At 37.1% G+C, this 19,865-nt stretch overlaps 2 protein-coding genes across 2 annotated transcripts; one reads left to right on the forward strand and one right to left on the reverse strand.

Moving 5' to 3' along the window:
- Positions 1-1,977: 1,977 nt before the first annotated feature.
- LOC109153798 lies at positions 1,978-3,273 on the reverse strand. The gene has a single exon (XM_019301660.1). It carries the CDS (start codon positions 3,271-3,273, stop codon positions 1,978-1,980), a length of 1,296 nt encoding a protein of 431 aa, XP_019157205.1.
- A 6,574-nt stretch (positions 3,274-9,847) lies between these two features.
- On the forward strand, positions 9,848-18,804 carry LOC109153814 (cullin-4). Its single transcript, XM_019301678.1, has 17 exons — positions 9,848-10,257; positions 13,438-13,553; positions 13,628-13,974; positions 14,230-14,410; positions 14,519-14,641; positions 14,742-15,029; positions 15,838-15,963; positions 16,101-16,202; positions 16,284-16,337; positions 16,720-16,826; positions 16,963-17,023; positions 17,099-17,230; positions 17,341-17,478; positions 17,607-17,687; positions 17,877-17,957; positions 18,273-18,353; positions 18,510-18,804. Exons 1-17 carry the CDS (start codon positions 9,927-9,929, stop codon positions 18,621-18,623), a joined length of 2,463 nt encoding a protein of 820 aa, XP_019157223.1. The 5' UTR covers positions 9,848-9,926; the 3' UTR covers positions 18,624-18,804.
- The last annotated feature ends 1,061 nt before the right edge of the window (positions 18,805-19,865 follow it).

Genomic DNA, 19,865 nt, shown 5'->3' on the forward strand with positions numbered 1-19,865 from the left:
ATACAATGACAACATTAATAATATGTATATATCTCATTACGTACATATATAAATAGTATACTGCCAGTATTTAAATATACATATAAATAAATAAATATATAAATATATATATATATATATATATATATATATATATATATATATATATATATATATATATATATATATAATTTATTTATTTATATATTCGGGGACGGGACGGGGCGGGGCGGGGACGGGTATCCCCGTCCCCGTCCCCGTTCCCCGAAAATTTTCCCCATCCCCATCTCAATCGGGGCGGGGATCGGGGATCCCCATCGGGGACGGGGCACATTGCCATCCCTAGGTTGAATTGACATCCCTATGTGTGCACTTTTCGTCCTTAAATTATAATTGATGTTGCAAATTTCACCATTTTTTCTAACAAAACTTTAGGGATGAAATTTGCAACAACATTTATATCTTGAGGATAAAAAGTGGGCACAACCTATTAGGAAAGGACAAAATTAATAACATTAATTATAACTTAGGGACGAGAAGTGAGCACAACCAACAAGTAGAAACGAATCATACTATTACCCTATAACTTTAAGACGAAAAGTGTAATTTTTCTTTTATAAATATTACAATCTTATAAGTTTACAATAGTTATAAAAACGATACTATATTTTTTTACTAAAACATTCTACCATTAATGAATATATGATGAACAACTATGATTAGCCTTTACTTTTTATTTGTAGACCATATTCTCATATACATATATAAGATCATGGAAAAAACTTGCAGCAATCATTCGAAAATTTGCCATGTACATATTTTTTACAATAGAAAATACTTACAATTCTTCAAACAAGTAATATTTTTGGGGAATAAGGGTCAAATAGGTCATTGAACTGCACATAATAATGCAATTAGGCCACTGAACCTTAAAAAACAACAATTAGGCCACTAAACTAACAAATTTCATTCAATTAGTCTAATTTATAGGTTTTGTAGGTTAGTGAAATTAATATAGATGATGGATTCTGTGGCGTTGAAACAGACGTTGTGACACAATTAATTTATAACGCAGTTTGGGCAAACAACCCTCAACTGCGAGGCACTTCTCGAATTGAGAATTTGCCTAAATCCACTAAAAGCACGATATTTAAAGTACACTTAGTTTAGGGAACGGGGATTACACAATATAAGATCCTATCAAACTATTGTGACCTAAACACTTGTACTACTTTTCAAGGGGGTTTGGGTATCTCTTCTCAAGGACTCTCGTGCTCACAGTTAGGTGTTGAAAGCGTGATTGATGAGTTGTGGAGAGGCTCCTTTTATAGGTCAAGAGACGAGGTATAGATAGGATTAGGATTGTCAATCCTCTTTAGATTAGGAATATAATTCCTAAGTCTTGTTTGATTAAGAATTCCTTGTTTGACTAGAATTTGACAATATGTCTTATGTCAACATTCTCCCCCTTTGTCAAATTTTAGCAAAAACATTGATCCCCTTTTGTTTATTAATCTAGAGTTGACACGTGGAGGTGTCTCCCCCTTGATCAGTGGATCTCCCCCCTTAATTTGCGGTAGTAAATGTGGGTGATCATTTGACTCTTTTAAAAGAGAATTTGCCTGGTACTTATGTCTGACTTTTTGAAAAAAAATTTGCATGTTGTTTGATTCTTCTAGTTGAGTCTGCCAGTAAGCACAGAAAAAGAAAGCAAAAGGTGGTCTTGTTCTGCTTGTCTATCATTCTTTTGGTGCACAAAAGAGGGAACAGCAAAAAGAAGTCTGCCTATCAGTAGACAATACACAATCACAACATGAGGTGGTTGTCTGTCTGTTTCTCCCCCTTTTTTGCTAAAAACATGAGTTATTCTCTTTCTCCTGGTTCTGGTGTTGAAACTGGTGTTTCAGCACCTCTTTCTTGGATGTCTTCTTCTGATCTTTGGTTTTGACTTTGATTATCTTCATTTTCTGATTCTTGAGAGTGTTCTTGAATATCTTCTTATGTTCCTTGCTCTTGGTTATCTTCAATTTCTGCCTTTAGTACTGCCAGCCATTCTGTTATTTCAGCTTTTTCTTCCTTGATGATCATGTGTCTTCTCAGTAGTTGTTTTTCTGAGGCTTCCAATTCTGTCAATCTGCCTTCAAAATAAGTGATCAGTGTTTTTGAGTCAAGTGGGTTGTTCTTTGGAGCTGTGGATTTAAGATCATTTTGGTGGTTTCCCTTCCTTAGTTTGACAGTTGTGTTGAAGTTCTTGACTGTGGTCTTGGGTCCTTGAGTCTTGAGGCCCTGTTTTGTCAGGATTGAAAAAATGAGGCTTGGAAAGACTAGGGAGGTGTTGGATTTGGTATCTTCTGCTAGATTTGTGATTTGTGCATGAATGATTGAACCCATGTTGGTCTTCACTCCTTTTCCTATTTTGTATAGCAGTTCTGCTAGGGTCCATTTTACTGTGGATTCATGAAGTGAGGGCATCCAGTTTGCAAGGGCTATCTTCTGTAGGATTGCATACTTGTTAGTCAGAGAAGCTGCTTTGATTTTGTTCTTTTCAAATCTAACATTTCCTGCTGTGAGTTCCTTGGCTACTTGTTCACTGTTTATTTCAATTTCTTGCTCAATCTCAGATGTTCCAAGGTAGTTGTTAATTGTGTCTGGTGTGAACTCATAGAATTTCCCTCTCACATATATTTTGCCATACATAGGACTACTGGGAATTGTGGTGGATTTGGTTAGGTTACAGTAGAATTCCTGGATTACTTCCTTATCATAAGGTTCTATATTGGTGACTGTTCCTAGGAGTTGGTTTGTGATGAGGGCTTCTTGGATCTGTTCTGAGTTGTCCAGTTTGTCTGTGTCCAGAATTTTTTGGTTTATAATCCTTTTCTCCACAATTCTATTCCATAATTTTCCAGACTCTTTACTTAGAAAGGTTGTACTGTGTGGGTTGGGTAGGTTTGACAGGTCATCATCAGTGCTAACTACTTTCTGTTTCCCTTTTTCTTTGGCAGTTGCCTTTTGTTTTCCCTTTGCTTTGGTGGACACTTTGGTGATTTGTGGCTGTTTTCTCTCTAGGTTGATTTTCTTTTGGGCTCGGGTTCTTATTCTCTCACAGCCAGAGAGCTCAATTTCATCATTTGGTACCCAGTTTTGTTCATCCTCTGTGTTGACATTTCTTGGTTTCTTGGTTCTAGTGGGTTTTGGTGGGATGTTTGGTGGTCTTTGAGGAGGGCATGCACGTACTAGGAAGTCACTTGGCCTTTTGGCCCTTGGATCAGCTCCTTCATATGGGTCAGGCATTTTCCTCTTTCTAGGGTTTTTGGAGACCCGAGGAATTGGATTGGGGGTTTCTCCAATTACGGTTTATTCATCAATGTTAGGACTTGAGGGATGTACTTCTTCGTGATTGTGAGGATTTGTGTGTCCCTCAACTTCTGATTCCCTTGGATTGTCCTCTTGTTCGGAGCTGACATAGGACCCCATATCCGGTTCCCAACCTTGGTTTATGGCAAACCGAAGTTGTACCTCTATATCATTTGGATCAATGATCCTATTGCCTCCGAAATCAGCCGCAATGGGCATGGGTATAGGGGTTTCCTCATGATCTATCAGTGGGAGATTCGAGTTACCTGGAGGATTGGTGCTTTGTTCTTGGGGTTTTCCGAATGGTACTCTGGCTATCGGAACAGGATCCATCGCAATGTTGGCGGAACTCTCTTCTTCGACACATACAGGGTTCGATGATTCTCCAGTGCCGGTGTGTTTTGAGGTGCTGTTGGTTGTTCCTCTTCGAGGTAACTTTCCCATTCTCTGATTTCTGGTTTTCACCATGGTTACTATTGTATGAAGGTTGAGGATGGGTGGTGATTTCTCAGGTGGGAGTTGAGTGGAATCGGGTGAAAATGATGACTCTGTTTTGGATTTGGGGCTTTTGAGGTATGGATCCGGGTTTGGGCTTTTGTGAAGGGGCGGTGTACTGGTACAGACATGGGCCGGTTTTGGGTTGATGGACTTGTTTTGTGGATTGGGCCCATGTGTTTCTCTTTTAATTGGTGAGTATTATAGGATACACAGGCCCATTTCAGCTCTTAGTTTTGTGTATCTATTCCCATCTAGAGCTTTGGTTAAAATATCTGCTAGTTGTCTTTCGGTACTTATGTGAGTAAGACTGATGATTTCATCTTCAACTAATTCCCTTATGAAGTGATGTCTGATATCTATGTGTTTTGTCCTTGAGTGTTAGACTGGGTTTTTTTAAATATCTATTGCGATCTTATTGTCACAGTGGATTGTCATGGTTGATTGTTGCATTCCATAGTCTTCTAGCATCTGTTTCATCCAAAGTAGTTGTGTGCAACAGCTTCCTGCTGCAATATATTCGGCCTCTGCTGTTGATAGGGAAATAGAGCTTTGTTTCTTGCTGATCCATGATACTAGATTAGTACCTAGGAAAAAACATCCTCCTGACGTACTTTTTCTGTCATCTATGTTACCTGCCCAATCAGCATCACAATAAGCTGAGAGATGATGATTGGTGTCAAATGAATACCATATTCCTAGATCAGATGTCCCTTTCACGTATTTAATGATTCTTTTGACCGCTTTTAAATGTTGCTCGGTTGGATTGGCTTGGTATCTTGCACAAATTCCTACTGCAAAGCTTAGATCTGGTCTGCTAGCGGTTAGATACAGTAACCCTCCTATCATGCTTCGATATAGGGTTTGTTCAACCGGTTTTTCCTCTGTATCCCTTCATATTCTCTCTGTTGTTGGAACAGATGTTCTGACAACTTTGCTTTCTTCTAGACAAAATTTTTTGACTAAATTTTTGGCATATTTGCTTTGAGAAATAAAGATTCCATTGTCCAGTTGTCTGATTTGTAGACCAAGAAAGTAGGTTAGTTCCCCAACCATGCTCATCTCAAATTCTCCTTCCATGTTGATGATGAATTGGTTTTTGTGGACCTCAAGTGTTGAGCCAAATACTATGTCATCAACATAGATTTGGGCAATGACTATGTCTTGACCATAGTGTTTGACGAATGGGGTTTTGTCCACGCTGCCTCTTGTGTAACCCTTTTTTACTAGGAAATCAGTGAGGCGACGTTCGTACCAAGCCCGTGGTGCTTGTTTTAGTCCGTATAGTGCTTTGTTAAGTTTAAAAACTCTTTGTGGAAAATGGGGGTCTTCAAATCCTTTTGGTTGAGCAACATAGACCTCTTCTTTTAGATATCCATTCAGAAATGCAGTTTTCACATCCATTTGGTAGAGTTTTATCTTGAGTATGCAAGCTATTGCTATGAGTAGCCGGATTGATTCAATTCTGGCTACTGGGGCGAATGTTTCCTCGAAGTCTGTTCCTTCTACTTGAGTGTATCCTTGAGCTACTAGTCGGGCTTTGTTACGTATGATGTTTCCTTGCTCATCCGTTTTATTTTTGTAAATCCATTTTGTCCCTATGATATTGACATGTTCCGGTTTAGGGACTAACTCCCAGACATTGTGTCTCTCGAATTGCTGTAATTCTTCTTGCATGGCTTCTACCCAAAATTCATCTTTTAGGGCTTTCGTGATGTTTTTGGGTTCAGTTTTTGAGGTGTAGCAGTAGTCATAGTCTCCTTCTTCTATTTTTTGATAGTCTCGTTTCTTTCCTCTAGTCCTGATTCCTTCATTTAGTCCTCCTATGATGTTCTCTATTGGATGATTTTTCTGTACCCTGGTTTCATCAGCGGTGTGGATTTCTTCTTTTTCTTCAAGATCTACAGCTTCTTTTTCTAATGTTTCTGGTTCTGATTTCTGGTTGTGTGAAGTTGGAACTGCTGTTTCAACACCAGTTATCTCTTCATCATTTTTGGGGAAATCTTCTGTTGTGTCATTGACCACAACATTGATAGATTCCATGACAGTGTTTGTCCTAAGGTTATATACTCGATATGCCCGGCTGTTTGAGGAGTATCCTAGGAAGATCCCTTCATCTCCTTTGATATCAAACTTTCCCAATGGTCCTCTATCTTTTAGAATATAGCATTTGCTTCCAAACACATGTGTGTGTTTTAAATTTGGTGTTCTTCCTTTCCAGATTTGATATGGTGTCATGTTGATTTCTTTTCGAATGAATACTCGGTTTATCAAGTAGCATGCTGTGTTAACTGCTTCTGCCCAGAATTTTGATGGAAGTCTTTTGTGATTTAAGAGGACTCTTGCCATTTCTTGGATGGTTCGATTCTTTCGTTCAACTACCCCATTTTGTTGGGGTGTTTTTGGTGCGGAGAACTCATGATGAATTCTATTTTCTGTGCAGTATTCTTTGAATTTTGAATTCTCGAACTCTCTTCCATGATCACTTCTTAGGCGAATAATTTTTCCTATTCTTCCCTCTTTTTCATTCTGAATTTTGATAATGAGGGTTTTGAATGTTGCAAATGCTTCAGATTTTTCTCTAAGAAAGTTTACCCATGTGAATCTTGAGTAGTCATCAACTGTTACATAGACATATCTCTTTCCCCCTATGCTTTCTGTCTGAGTTGGTCCAAACAAGTCCATGTGAAGTAGTTCTAGGATTCTAGAAGTGTGTATTCCTGCGGTCTTCTTATGAACTGTTCGGGTTATTTTGTTCTCAAGGCATGCATCACATTTTTTGTTTTCATCAATGTCAAGTGTTGGAACTCCTCGATAGGCTCCCTTCTTCAAACCCTTTTTCATGTCATGAAAGTTTATGTGACCCATCCATTGGTGCCATAATTGTGTTTGATTGACGGTTGTCTGTAGACAAGATAGATCACCGTCCCATGTGTAGCATTTATTCGTGGATTTTCTTCCGACCATAACACATTCATGATTCTGATTAAGAACGTTGCAACTATTTTTTGTGAATTCCACTTTAAGTTCATCTTCACATAGTTGACTTATACTAATCAAGTTTGCTTTTAGCCCTTGTACTAGGAATACTTTTGACAGTTTTGGCAGTCCATGCACACTCAGAGTTCCATTTGCAACAATTTTTCCTTTTCCTCCATCTCCAAAGGTAACATATCCTTCATCCTTATAGTGTATGTTCTCTAAATTCTCTGGATTTCCAGTCATATGCCTTGAACATCCGCTATCAAAATACCATATATCATGCTCTTTATTTGTTTTGGAGGTGTATGCAACATTTTGGTCTTTTCTTACCCAGACTTTCTTGCTATTATTTCTGTTGTGTGGTGGCCATGCTCTGTTGTTTTGTCTGTAGTAATAGTCATTTTGTCTCTTGTAGCAATGTGCTTTGATGTGTCCTAGTTTGTGACAATAGTAGCACCTTATTCTTCTTCGATGTCGGAAGTGCTGTTGCGACACTTCCTGTATTTCAGGTTGGTTATTCTCACTGGTGTCCGTGTTTGGAGTCCTGGGTCTTTCGGTAAGCTCCTTAATTTCCTGTAGTAGTTTAGCTTCTCTGGTTTTTGCATCTAACAGTTCGTGTTGAGTTTCCTCGTATTGCTTTTTTATTCGTTCCTTTTCATTTTTCAAATAATGATTATCTTCCATGAGCTCTAAGTTTTTCTTGATGATCTGTTCCCACTTGACATTTAATTGAGTGTATGCTTCTAGTAATTCTTGCATGTCATCACTGTTGTTGTCTTCATGACTGGCAGTGAAGGCCACAAAGTTTGTGTTGCTGTCATCTTCTTCACTATCTGAGTCATCGCTCAGAGTTGTTATATATGTTTTATTCTTCCTTTTCAAGTATGTGGCGCATTCTGATTGAATGTGTCCAAAGCCTTTGCACTCATAGCACTGTATTCCTTCCGTAATTGTATTATCTCTTCTCCTTGGATTGGATGTTTTTTGATTCGTAGAATTTCCTTGGCTGTTTGGAAAATTTTTATTCCTGGACTTGTTAAACTTTTTGAGAACTCGGTTAAAATTCTTTGTTAATAGGGCGATTGACTGCTCCAAGGTTTCTGAATCAGTTTCTGAGTTCTCTTCTTGTCTGGATTGTAGTGCTATTCCTTTACCATTGTTTTTCTGGCTTTGTAATATCTCAAGTTCATAGGTTTGAAGATTTCCTATTAGGTCACTAAGTTTGTACGTGTTAAGATCTTTATTTTCTTGGATAGCGGTGACCTTCATTTAGAATCTCCCAGTTAGTGAACGTAGTACCTTTTTGACGATCCTATGTTCGGGTATAGGTTCGCCTAGGTTGAATGCATCTCCAGATATGCTTAAAACTCTGGCACTGAATTGGGTGATGTTTTCTTCCTCTTCCATTTTCAGGTTTTCAAACTCAGTTTGTATCATCTGAAGCTTAGATTGTCTTACAGTTGTGTTTCCTTCATGATGATCGCACAATATACCCCATGCAATTTTGGCTATGCGAGTTGATGCGATTAGCTTAAATGTGTCTTCGCTTACCGCTCCATATATTGCATTCATAGCTTTTGAGTTAAAGTCATATTCAGTTCTTTCTTCTTCACTCCAATCAACTCTAGGTTTTGTATTTCCTTTGTCATCGACTGGAGTTTTCCATTCGTTTTCTATTGCATTCCAGACGCCTTCTCCTTGTGCTAGAATGTATATCTGCATTCGAGCTTTCCAGTAGGAGAAGTTTGTGCCAAGTAGAGCCGGTGGTCTATTATTTGAAAGACCTTCTCTTGGGAACTCCATTTGGATCATGCTAATAACTTGAGCAGACCCGCTCTGATACCAATTGAAATTAATATAGATGATGGATTCTGTGGTGTTGAAACAGACGTTGTGACACAATTAATTTATAACGCAGTTTGGGCAAACAACCCTAAACTGCGAGGCACTTCTCGAGTTGAGAATTTGCCTAAATCCACTAAAAGCACGATATTTAAAGTACACTTAGTTTAGGGAACGGGGATTACACAATATAAGATCCTATCAAACTATTGTGACCTAAACACTTGTACTACTTTTCAAGGGGGTTTGGGTATCTCTTCTCAAGGACTCTCGTGCTCACAGTTAGGTGTTGAAAGCGTGATTGATGAGTTGTGGAGAGGCTCCTTTTATAGGTCAAGAGACGAGGTATAGATAGGATTAGGATTGTCAATCCTCTTTAGATTAGGAATATAATTCCTAAGTCTTGTTTGATTAAGAATTCCTTGTTTGACTAGAATTTGACAATATGTCTTATGTCAACAGTTAGTAACATGTCACCCAAAAAATTTAAAATATCTTTTAAAAAATTATTATTTAAAAATAATAAATTAAAAAAAATGTTTCTTCGCTCTGCCAAGAAACTTTCTTCGTCTCCATGGTCGGAGACGGAGAGTCTCTTCGTCTCCGGCCATGGAGACGAAGAGTCTCTTCGTCTTCGTCTCTGGTCGGGGACGATTAAATTATTATTTTTTAATTTTAAATTATTGTTTTTAAATAATAATTAAAAAAATACATTTTAAAATTTGGGTGACCTGTTACTAACTTGCAAAACCTGTAAATTGGTTTAATTGCATGAAAAATGTTAATTTAGGGACCCAATTGTTATTTTTTTTAAGTTCAGTGACCTAATTCCATTATTGTGTGCAATTGGATAGCCTAATTGCATTATTGTGTGCAGTTGGATGGCTATGTACATATTTTTTACAATAGAAAATACTTACAATTCTTCAAACAAGTAATATTGATGAGATAAAAGGAAAATAATTTTTTTTAGAGTATTTATTTTTGGACACATGATTGATCTGATAAAGTCATTATCTAACAGACTAACACTAATGTTTAATTCTCACAATTTCAAATGAAGTATAAAACTTAAAAAGTTAAGATGTGAATTAATTACTGTAGTTTTATTATCATCATTAGTAGGTAATAATAAATGTGGAGTATATTTGTTGAGAGAGATTCACAAAATTTTACACTTTTTTTGTGAAATTAAAAGCAAAATTCATTCTTTCTTGTGCGTTTGGCTCGACAATGAGCTCTTGAGATTTCGCTTTCTTCTTTTCTTCTATATGTCTCAACCCACCTCCAACCCCAACAAGCGCTCATCTCCCTACTCCTCCTGCTCCGCCACCGCCGGCGACGGCGCGCCACCACTCCACCGCCCTCCGCCAATGAAGAAGGCCAAGTCGCAGGCCGTCGCGTGCTCTCTCGACACTAACAAGAACGGCCAGCACCACGTCCACTTCTATCCCGACGTCGATGAGGACCCCTCCTCCGCTAGCATGGAGGATCTGGACAGCCCCGGCGCGTCCGCTACACGCGCCGCCACTGCTAATTTGTCTCGCAAGAAGGCCACTCTTCCCCAGCCCGCCAAGAAGCTAGTCATTAAGCTCGTCAAAGGTTCCTTTTTTTTTTTTTTTTTTTGGCCTTTACATGTCTCACTATCTCCGGCAACTGTAAACTTCAATTCTGGTTTTGGTAGTTTGGTGTTACCGAGTATTTATTTAATCTCTCGCCTGCTAATTAGGGTTCTGAGAGTGTTATTGGATACTATATAATTGGATTAGGTTTAAACTGCAAATTCCAGCTAAAAATCTAGAAAATTCTGGATTAATTTTGATATCTGAGCTGTATGAGTGTGATTAGAAGTGCATTAGTATGAGATTCTTCATTTCTCAGAGTAAAACAATATGAAAATGAGGTATCTAAGCAGAACTGGATGCTGAACAGAATTTTTTTGGGGGGTTAGATTTCACGTCCTATAGTTGATTATTGGCAATTAAATGTGCAGCTTATGCATTTGTTATAGATTAACTCGATAAGCTATATCATAAATGCATGTCAGGCATAATGGACAGGTGATCCATTTTGGGGTTTCTTTTTCTGCTTTTGGCAAGTATACCCTGCTAACCATGTTTGCCTTTTTGATTAGTTTTACTAATTAAAAAAAATAATGTTAAGCTGGATATTATGCAATTGACCATTTAATGCTAAATAATTTTATCATTGAAACCTATATTGAAATTCTTTAGTTTCCTTGGTGATTATGTTTTCAGTTTTCATGGTAGTGTGATCAAAGCCCCAACCAAGATGGAAAGCTTTGACAGGCTCATAATTATTGCGCCATGTTATTATTCTTGCCACTTCTGAATATTTGATCAATGAATATTTTCTGGGCATTCACTTGATATGTGTAGTTGCTAGCTCATAGGATTCTGGATGTCTTCTTGAGACTATAATGTGTACAGCAGTTTGCAAATTTTTGCCTTTTCCAAATATTTGGTTGCCTCTCAGGCTAAGGATGATATAGATTGAAATGTGAATGGGTTATAGATTATGGGGTGCCATTTTGTGTGACGTCTTGGGCTGAATTTGGTCTTAATTATAAGTACACATTTAGAATGTACTATTTTGATGCTGAAGAATTTTCTTATTGGATCCAATCTTAATATGTTACCTGACAAAGAAAACAAAACGATCCATTCTTAATGCATTGCCCAAAAGTAATCCAACCTGGTCCTGGGCTAGCAACCAAAATTGATTTCAGTCACAGCAGTTTTTGTTAAGTCACTTTACAGTTTAAACTTGAATAATTGTTTTCTCTATGGGAAACTGAGGCTAATTGGATGTCGAATTAAATTCCAGCTATGAAAGATGGGACCTAAGACTATTGTGATGCAGAAAATCAGCAATATTCCTAGTTCGGTGGCTGAAAATAAAATTGCAACGGTAGGAATAGGAGGATGTAATAATTTCCAACTAATAGTCTTGAGTAGCATTGATGCTTGGTTTTTCCAAGTGCACACTGTCATTGGTTCAAATTGTAAAATAAAATTTGTGTGTGGTGGCAGGGTTCTAGTAAGCAAATTGGTGTATAACTTTCTGAGATTTTGAAGTAACACTACAGTAGGGTCTTTGACATCTAACAATCCCTTTTATGATCAACTTGACATTTAATTATGGAGTTGTTTTAGCAATACATTCACCTTGGTTTGTTTGCATAGTTCACTGAGAATAAAACTTCTCCTTATAGAGGCTACTTGATGTGGGGCTTTGATATAGTGCCTTTAGACTGTAAGTTGTGGGGATAATGCTTACACAATGTGAATATAGATAAATTTGGGAAGTTGATGCTTCAGAGCCCTTGAAATTCTTTTCTGGCACGATTTCCTTACTGTTTGTAAGAGTGTTAATAGTGGAGTTTTAATGTTGAGGTTCATGCATACATTAGATTACAAAATATTCATGATGGTAATTCTTTTCTGAAAGAATTTAGGGTCCGTTTGGAAACTCAAAAAATGACTTCCGGAAGTCATTTTCCGGATTTTAAAGTGTTGGGTATTCAAGGAAAATGAAGTCAAAGGAAAATATTCATTATGGTCAATGGAAAATAAGCCCAATTTTGTGGAAAATGTCTTCCTAGTTTTTTAGTCGGAAGACGTTTTCCGGATTCTTTATTTTTCCATCTCTCTCTTCACTCCTTTTCTAAGTTAATTTCTGGATTATTATTATTACCACCACCACCACTGCCACACCACTACTACACCAACACCAACACCAACAACTACCACCACCACTACCACACCACCATCACCAACACCACCACCACAGCACCATTGCCACCGCCACCAACACCACACCACTACCATCAATACCACCACCACCACTACCACCACAACACCACCACCGCCACCTCTGCCACCACCAACACCAACACCAACTACAACTACCACCACCACCATCACCACTTATTATTATTATTAGGGAAAATTGTAAAAAATGCCCCTCTATAATATGCCAATTATCAATGTCACCCCTGAATTATGAGTGGTGTAAATGCTGCCCCTCAATTATCAAAACGGTGCACATATAGCCCCTCCCGTAACGGACATGTAGTTCCCCGTTAATGTACGACACCGTTAAGTCGAAGTAAATATGTAATTTAGTTGTTTTTTCCCTCCCTCGATTCGAAGTACAAGCGATGGACAGCGGTGGAGAACCACAGGTCCGTTACAGGAGGGGCTATATGTGCATCATTTTGATAATTGAGGGGCAACATTTACACCACTCATAATTCAGGGTGACATTGATAATTGACATATTATAGAGGGGCATTTTTTACAATTTTCCCTTATTATTATATGTTCACTTTTAGGAAAATGAACCAAACAAGAAAAATGCAATTTCCTAACATTAAGCCAAACAGAAAAAGGTAGTTTTCAGACATTCAGCCAAACACCAGAAAATTAAAATATTTTCCGGAAAACATTTTCAAGGTTTCCAAACGGACCCTTAGTTTTGAATATTTTCTGAAAAAAAATTATTTAGTGAATTGATATTTCCAATGGTTAAGATGGTAGCCAAGTTTCTTTTACTACTTCCTTCCAGTAAAGTCAGACTTTTAAAACACTATTATATTTGGCATTGTTTTAGGAATATAAACTCCAATAGGATTAGTTTATCTCAAATTCTCAATGATATTAGGAAAGTTTTGCAAACTGTATTTTAATCTGATTGGATATATTTATAATGATGTCAGATGAGCTTAACTTTCATTTTCTTTTTCATTTCTCTCTGAAGCAAAACCAACTCTGCCCACAAATTTTGAAGAAAACACCTGGGCAACTCTTAAGTCTGCAATTAACGCAATATTCTTGAAACAGCCTGATCCATGTGATCTAGAAAAACTCTACCAGGTATGGTTTTCCATATAAATTAATTTTGATACTATAGTTATTGAACATCTTTTGACCAGATTTCTTGTCAGTAGGCTGTTAATGACCTTTGTCTGCACAAGATGGGTGGAAGTCTCTATCAACGGATTGAAAAAGAGTGTGAAACACACATAGCTGTGGCATTGCAATCTTTGGTTGGCCAAAGTGAAGATTTGGTGGTTTTCTTATCACTTGTTGAGAAATGCTGGCAGGACTTTTGTGATCAGATATTGACGATCCGTGGTATAGCTTTGTATCTTGACAGAACCTATGTGAAACAAACCCCAAATGTGCGCTCATTGTGGGACATGGGCTTGCAGCTTTTCCGCAAACATCTTTCTCTTGCTTCAGAAGTTGAACACAAAACTGTCTTTGGCCTTTTGCAGATGATTGAAAGTGAGAGGTAGGTTTCATTCTTTTGCTCCAATGCTAATACTAGAATGTTAATATCAAATGTCTGAATTGAGAAGGCTTGACTCTTTAATCCCAGCAAGAATGCTTAGAGCATAACACAGATATTACAGGGAGGAAAATTTGAAAATATAAAATAAGAAGTTCCATTTAAAGAAAGAACAGGGAATCATGAATCAGTTGCTACAGGGGCAGTCCTCTTTAGTCTATTCCTTTTAGTATTTGCCGATGGGTTTTCTTTTTCCAGATTAGGTGAAGCGGTTGATAGAACTCTCCTTAACCATCTTTTGAAGATGTTTACCGCCTTAGGAATTTACCCTGAAAGCTTTGAGAAGCCATTTCTGGAACGCACTTCTGAATTTTATGCTGCTGAAGGTGTCAAGTTCATGCAACAGGCAGATGTTCCAGATTACCTGAAGCATGTAGAGGTATGGTTTCATCGCTGTTCCTTGATCTGCTTTGAGTTACCATGTAAAGTAACAGCTCAATTCTGAATGTAATACCTTCTTGATTGATTTTTTTTTTTAATTTTGCAGGTAAGATTGCATGAAGAGCAGGAAAGAAGTTTGCTCTACCTGGATGCAAGTACAAGAAAGCCACTGATAGCAACTGCAGAAATGCAATTACTTGAACGCCATATCTCTGCAATTCTTGATAAGGTGTCTCTTTCATGAATTAACTATTGAAATCACTGTGTTCACTCATTTGCTGGTGCAAGCTGTCTATTTATTAATCATAGTTTTTTAACCATCTATTCAGGGTTTCAAAACACTAATGGATGGAAATCGTACTGAGGATATCCAAAGGATGTACATGCTTTTCTCTAGGGTTAACGCCCTTGAATCTTTAAGGCAAGCCCTTAACTTGTACATCCGAAGAACTGGACAGGGCATTGTCATGGATGAGGAAAAAGACAAAGACATGGTATCCAACCTATTAGAATTTAAGGCATCCCTAGATAAAATATGGGAAGAAAGCTTCACTAAAAATGAAGCATTTAGTAATACCATCAAGGATGCATTTGAGCACCTCATAAACCTCCGCCAGGTATAAATTTTCAACATTGAAGTTCTATTTGATTGTGCTGTGCTACTTTGTGATATTCTAAATTGTTTAAGGACAAAGAAAACGCTGTTTTACATTTTCTGTCAATCTGTCACAACTCTCGTTTACCCAGGTCTGACCGGCTTAAGTGCTTAAACTGAAAAAAACTTATACAAGTTGTTGATAGGATGCAGTAATTGAATTGTTTTGCTGCTCATAGTATTTCTGTTGCTACCTAACTGAGATTTCTATATTGTGGAATTGTGTATTTGAAAAGAGAGCTCTTATCTCTTAACATGCAATGATCTGGTTGACCTTCTAGCCCCAAGCTTGCGCTTGTAATTTTTCTGAGTTTGGGGCTGCAGGACTGAAAAATCACGGAGCTGAACTTGTTTTGGGCTCCACTATTAAGAATACTACCAATAATTATAATAAATAAATAAATAAATCAGAGGTATTAAGATTTGACCACATATGATGAATTTAAAATGTTCTTCAACAAATTTTTTTTAGAATAATAAACTTTGACAGGAAAGTGTTGAACAATCAGTAAAGAATTTATGACAATTAACAAGTTGACATTGTTTCATACATGGTGGAGAATAGATAGAAACTGCTAAAAGGGTCAGTGGGAAAAAATCTGATTATCATCATTGTTTAATTGAAATTAGTTTTAGCACTAACTTGAGTAACCTTCTTGAATAGAATACTTAATTTTATTTTGGAGAAGTAAATTGCATAGAATGCAATTACTACCACTTAATATGTTGCCAATTGATGCTTACACACAATATATCGACCTCTTTGCTAGAATCGCCCTGCGGAGCTGATTGCTAAGTTTCTGGATGAAAAACTTCGTGCCGGGAATAAGGGTACATCTGAAGAGGAGTTGGAGGGTACACTTGACAAAGCCTTGGTTTTATTTCGTTTTATACAGGTATCACCGTATGAGAAAACACTCGTACAAAGAGCCGTAGTAGGCTTATCTATCATATTCCTCATGGTATTTTAGTGCGTGTTGGGATGTAGTTCCATCACCATTAAGCTGATATATGTTATTTATTTCTCTTGTAGGGTAAAGATGTTTTTGAAGCATTCTACAAGAAAGATCTTGCAAAAAGGTTATTATTGGGGAAAAGTGCTTCAATTGATGCAGAGAAGTCCATGATTTCTAAGGTAAGGTTTTCAATAATTGATTTTCGTTATTTGTTCTTTGAATTTGTTACATTACCAACATTTTTCAAATTACTGTCACAGTTAAAGACGGAGTGTGGTAGCCAGTTTACCAATAAACTTGAAGGGATGTTCAAGGTACGTGTAGGATTATGCTGGTGGACTGCTGTTGACATATAGATATCTAAGTATAAAACACATTGCTCATGTTTTTTGTTTTCCCAAATGTACAAACTTATAAGAGTAATAGCAGCTTGTAAATTCTGATCCTCTGTTCACTTAACCAGTACCAGTGTACCACTGTCCATTGCCATTAGTTATGGATGCTATAATAAACATGTGGCTGGAGGGGCATGTATTGTCTTCTATAGAGGCTGGCAGTATTTGTATGGCACCTGTTTGGAATTAGGCAATTTATCTTCTGATACTAGAAATAACTTCACTGGTGTGTGTGTGTGTGTGCGTTTCCTGAAATCTTTATGAGCTTAGATTATGAATTTAATACCAACTAATTGTCCAGGATATTGAACTATCAAAAGAGATAAATGAATCCTTTAAGCAATCATCCCAAGCCAGGACAAAACTCCCTATGGGAATCGAGATGAGTGTGCATGTACTAACCACTGGGTAAGCTATTAATGTTTCTAGTTATTTGATTATCTGGGTAAAAGGTCTGAATTTTCATTTACTCCTTTCAGGTTATTGGTTCCCTTTTTTAGCATCTATCTGGAAGTGAAGTTAATGTATGTTAATTTTGCTGCAGGTACTGGCCTACATATCCGCCCATGGATGTTCGGCTTCCCCACGAACTCAATGTGTATCAGGTTTGGCATGTACTTATCTAGCTGCAGATTCTGTTCAAGAAATGCACTACCTCAATATTTTGTTCTGTGGGATAGGATATTTTCAAGGAGTTTTACCTAAGCAAATACAGTGGGAGGCGCTTGATGTGGCAAAATTCATTGGGTCATTGTGTACTGAAAGCAGAATTTCCAAAAGGCAGGAAGGAGCTGGCTGTTTCCTTCTTTCAGGTACGTCTCACGTTAATCCCCTTTTCCATTTTAGAGTTCTTTACCTTTTATCTGTTTTGCCTTGTACTTGCGTATATACATTTTGGACTTTCTTCTGTTCTTTGCTCCAGACCGTTGTTCTGATGCTTTTCAATGAAGCGGAAAAGTTCAGCTTTCAAGATATCAAAGAAGCAATTGGTATTGAGGATAAAGAACTAAGGAGGACTTTACAATCCCTTGCATGTGGGAAAGTGCGGGTCCTCCAGAAGGTATATGGTTATTGCTGGATGGAGAATTTTGTTTTTCATTTTGGATTATATTGAAGATGATATGAAGCAATGTATTATTCCCTCTTTAGCTTCTCTGGTGGAGGAAATAATTAAATTATACTTTTCAGATACCAAAAGGAAGAGATGTGGAGGATGATGATACCTTTGTGTTCAATGATCAGTTCACTGCTCCACTTTATCGAATTAAGGTAAGTTTATTTATTTATTGAATCTCCCATCTGCTGTCTTTGATTTTTTACGTATTGTATTTTCTTAAAAGTTTAATTTTTTTTTTTTTTTTCAATTCATGATTCTGACTTTCAATCGAGAAGATAAAAAGAGAGCATCAAATGTTGACGAGATGTAAATAAAAACTGGTGTATAATTGGTGTTTGCAGGTAAATGCCATCCAGATGAAAGAAACAGTTGAGGAGAACACGAGCACCACAGAAAGAGTATTCCAGGACCGGCAATACCAGGTTTTCTTACATACCCCTCTTCGTACTATAAATTCTATTTTAAATGCCCCCTACCTGCAAAAATCCCCCAACAAACCAACACACGCACAAACACGATTTTTAAAAAAAAAAAAAAAAAAAAAAACCATGGGAAATGAATATCGGGAGTCATAAAGATTGATTTGATCAGCAATCAGAAAAGTGTTCTTATGCATGCAAAGTTCCAATCATCAGTGATAATTGTTCTCATCAACAGCAGCATATGATTTACTATAAATTTTTTTTTTGAAATTTTAGAGTTACAGTTCAATTATTTTCCAATTATTACTCCTGCAGGTTGATGCTGCAATTGTTAGGATAATGAAAACCAGAAAAGTCCTAAGCCACACTCTCTTGATAGCTGAACTCTTTCAGCAGGTGAGGGAATTGTTTCACTTTTCTCATCATACTAGTGGTTAACTGCGTATACGGTTCATAATTGTGATGACGGAAGAGATACTCAACCTATACATACATACATATATATGCACCCCTAACGAGATTGGAACTGACTGTGTTTTATTTTGGCGACAGCTAAAATTTCCAATAAAGCCGGCTGACTTGAAGAAGAGGATCGAAAGCTTGATAGACAGGGAGTACCTGGAGCGGGACAAAAGTAATCCTCAGATATACAATTACCTTGCCTAGACTAGACTAGACTAGGCTTTTCTTAAGAGATTTTTCAATGCTGAGAGGTGGGCTAACATTCCCACTCAAATGGTGTACAGTTACTTGTTTTAATGAGCTGACAACTGTGTAAATCACATTTCTGATTATTAAGTTTCAGTGTTACACCAATCATCATATTTGTGTTTGTTTTGAGATGAGATGAGATGAGATGAGAAACAAAAGCCTCAGAAATGCCCTACTTCTATCTTGGGATGTTGGGATTCTTAGGTTAATATGTATGATGTTCTAGCCACTTGAGGTTGCTCCTATTCTTGTTAGCTTTAAACTCAAATCTCATGAAGTATTTTGGGCATTGTTGTTAATGCGTTGCCTAGGCGTCTGGTTGGTGCCTGGTCGCCTAAAAAGCTCGCTTCGCATTTTAAAAAAACCTATTAATACGTAGCTGAGAGTCACTTCAATTATGATCTATCAACGGATCCTTAAAGAAGGCTAAATCTAAAAACCTAGTCTTGAACGTTGGCCTTAACAAAAATGATTTTGGGGGTTGGGAGGGGTGGTTGTTGTTGAGCATATAACCGTTAATGTGCAATTCAATTATTAGCTTAGGCTTTTGAGATGGAGCACATGCTTTCAATTTGGTATCAAAGTCAGACTAATCAAAGGTACGGGCGTATTTTGAGTATATAACCATTAATGTGCAATCCAGCTATTAGCTTAGGCTTCTAGTTGAGATGGAATACATGCTTTTAGTTGAGACCATTAATGTGCAATCCAGCTATTAGCTTAGGCTTCTAGTTGAGATGGAACACATGCTTTTAGTTGAGATGGAGCACATGCTTCAATTGTTGTGACTAAATCGGGATATGAATGTATATAGTGTATTGTTATTCAATCAGTGTAAACATTTGCATTAATAGATATGTTTAATGTAATTGAAATGATCAGAATGCACTCGTGTTTTTTTTTTTTTTTTTTTTTTTTTCAAAAAAGGACATGTAATGCATTTATTTACATGTTACATATGAGTAAGCAAAAAACATCTTTAGTTGGATTGAACCTTCTTTCTGAATGCATCTAATAAAGAATAAAACATGGAAAACTAAATAATTAGAAAAAGATAAACAAGTGAATTGAAGTAAACACAACTAATAATTTTTTATTTGAAATTTCAAAATGAAAATCTTTTCACTATTTTCTATTCCAATATTACATTATAGGAGTAGTATCTATCTATCTATATATATATATTAGAAACTCAAG

This window comes from Ipomoea nil, unplaced genomic scaffold (genome assembly GCF_001879475.1).
Source record: "Ipomoea nil cultivar Tokyo-kokei standard unplaced genomic scaffold, Asagao_1.1 scaffold2541, whole genome shotgun sequence".
NCBI lineage: Eukaryota > Viridiplantae > Streptophyta > Magnoliopsida > Solanales > Convolvulaceae > Ipomoea > Ipomoea nil.

Coding starts and splice junctions, on each gene's coding strand:
- LOC109153798 (XM_019301660.1), bottom strand. CDS start 3,273: ATGCCTGACCCATATGAAGGAGCTGATCCAAGGGCCAAAAGGCCAAGT.
- LOC109153814 (XM_019301678.1), top strand. CDS start 9,927: ATGTCTCAACCCACCTCCAACCCCAACAAGCGCTCATCTCCCTACTCC. Junction 13,554..13,627: donor ATCTAGAAAAACTCTACCAG/GTATGGTTTTCC, acceptor TCTTGTCAGTAG/GCTGTTAATGACCTTTGTCT. Junction 17,231..17,340: donor TGGCTGTTTCCTTCTTTCAG/GTACGTCTCACG, acceptor TCTTTGCTCCAG/ACCGTTGTTCTGATGCTTTT.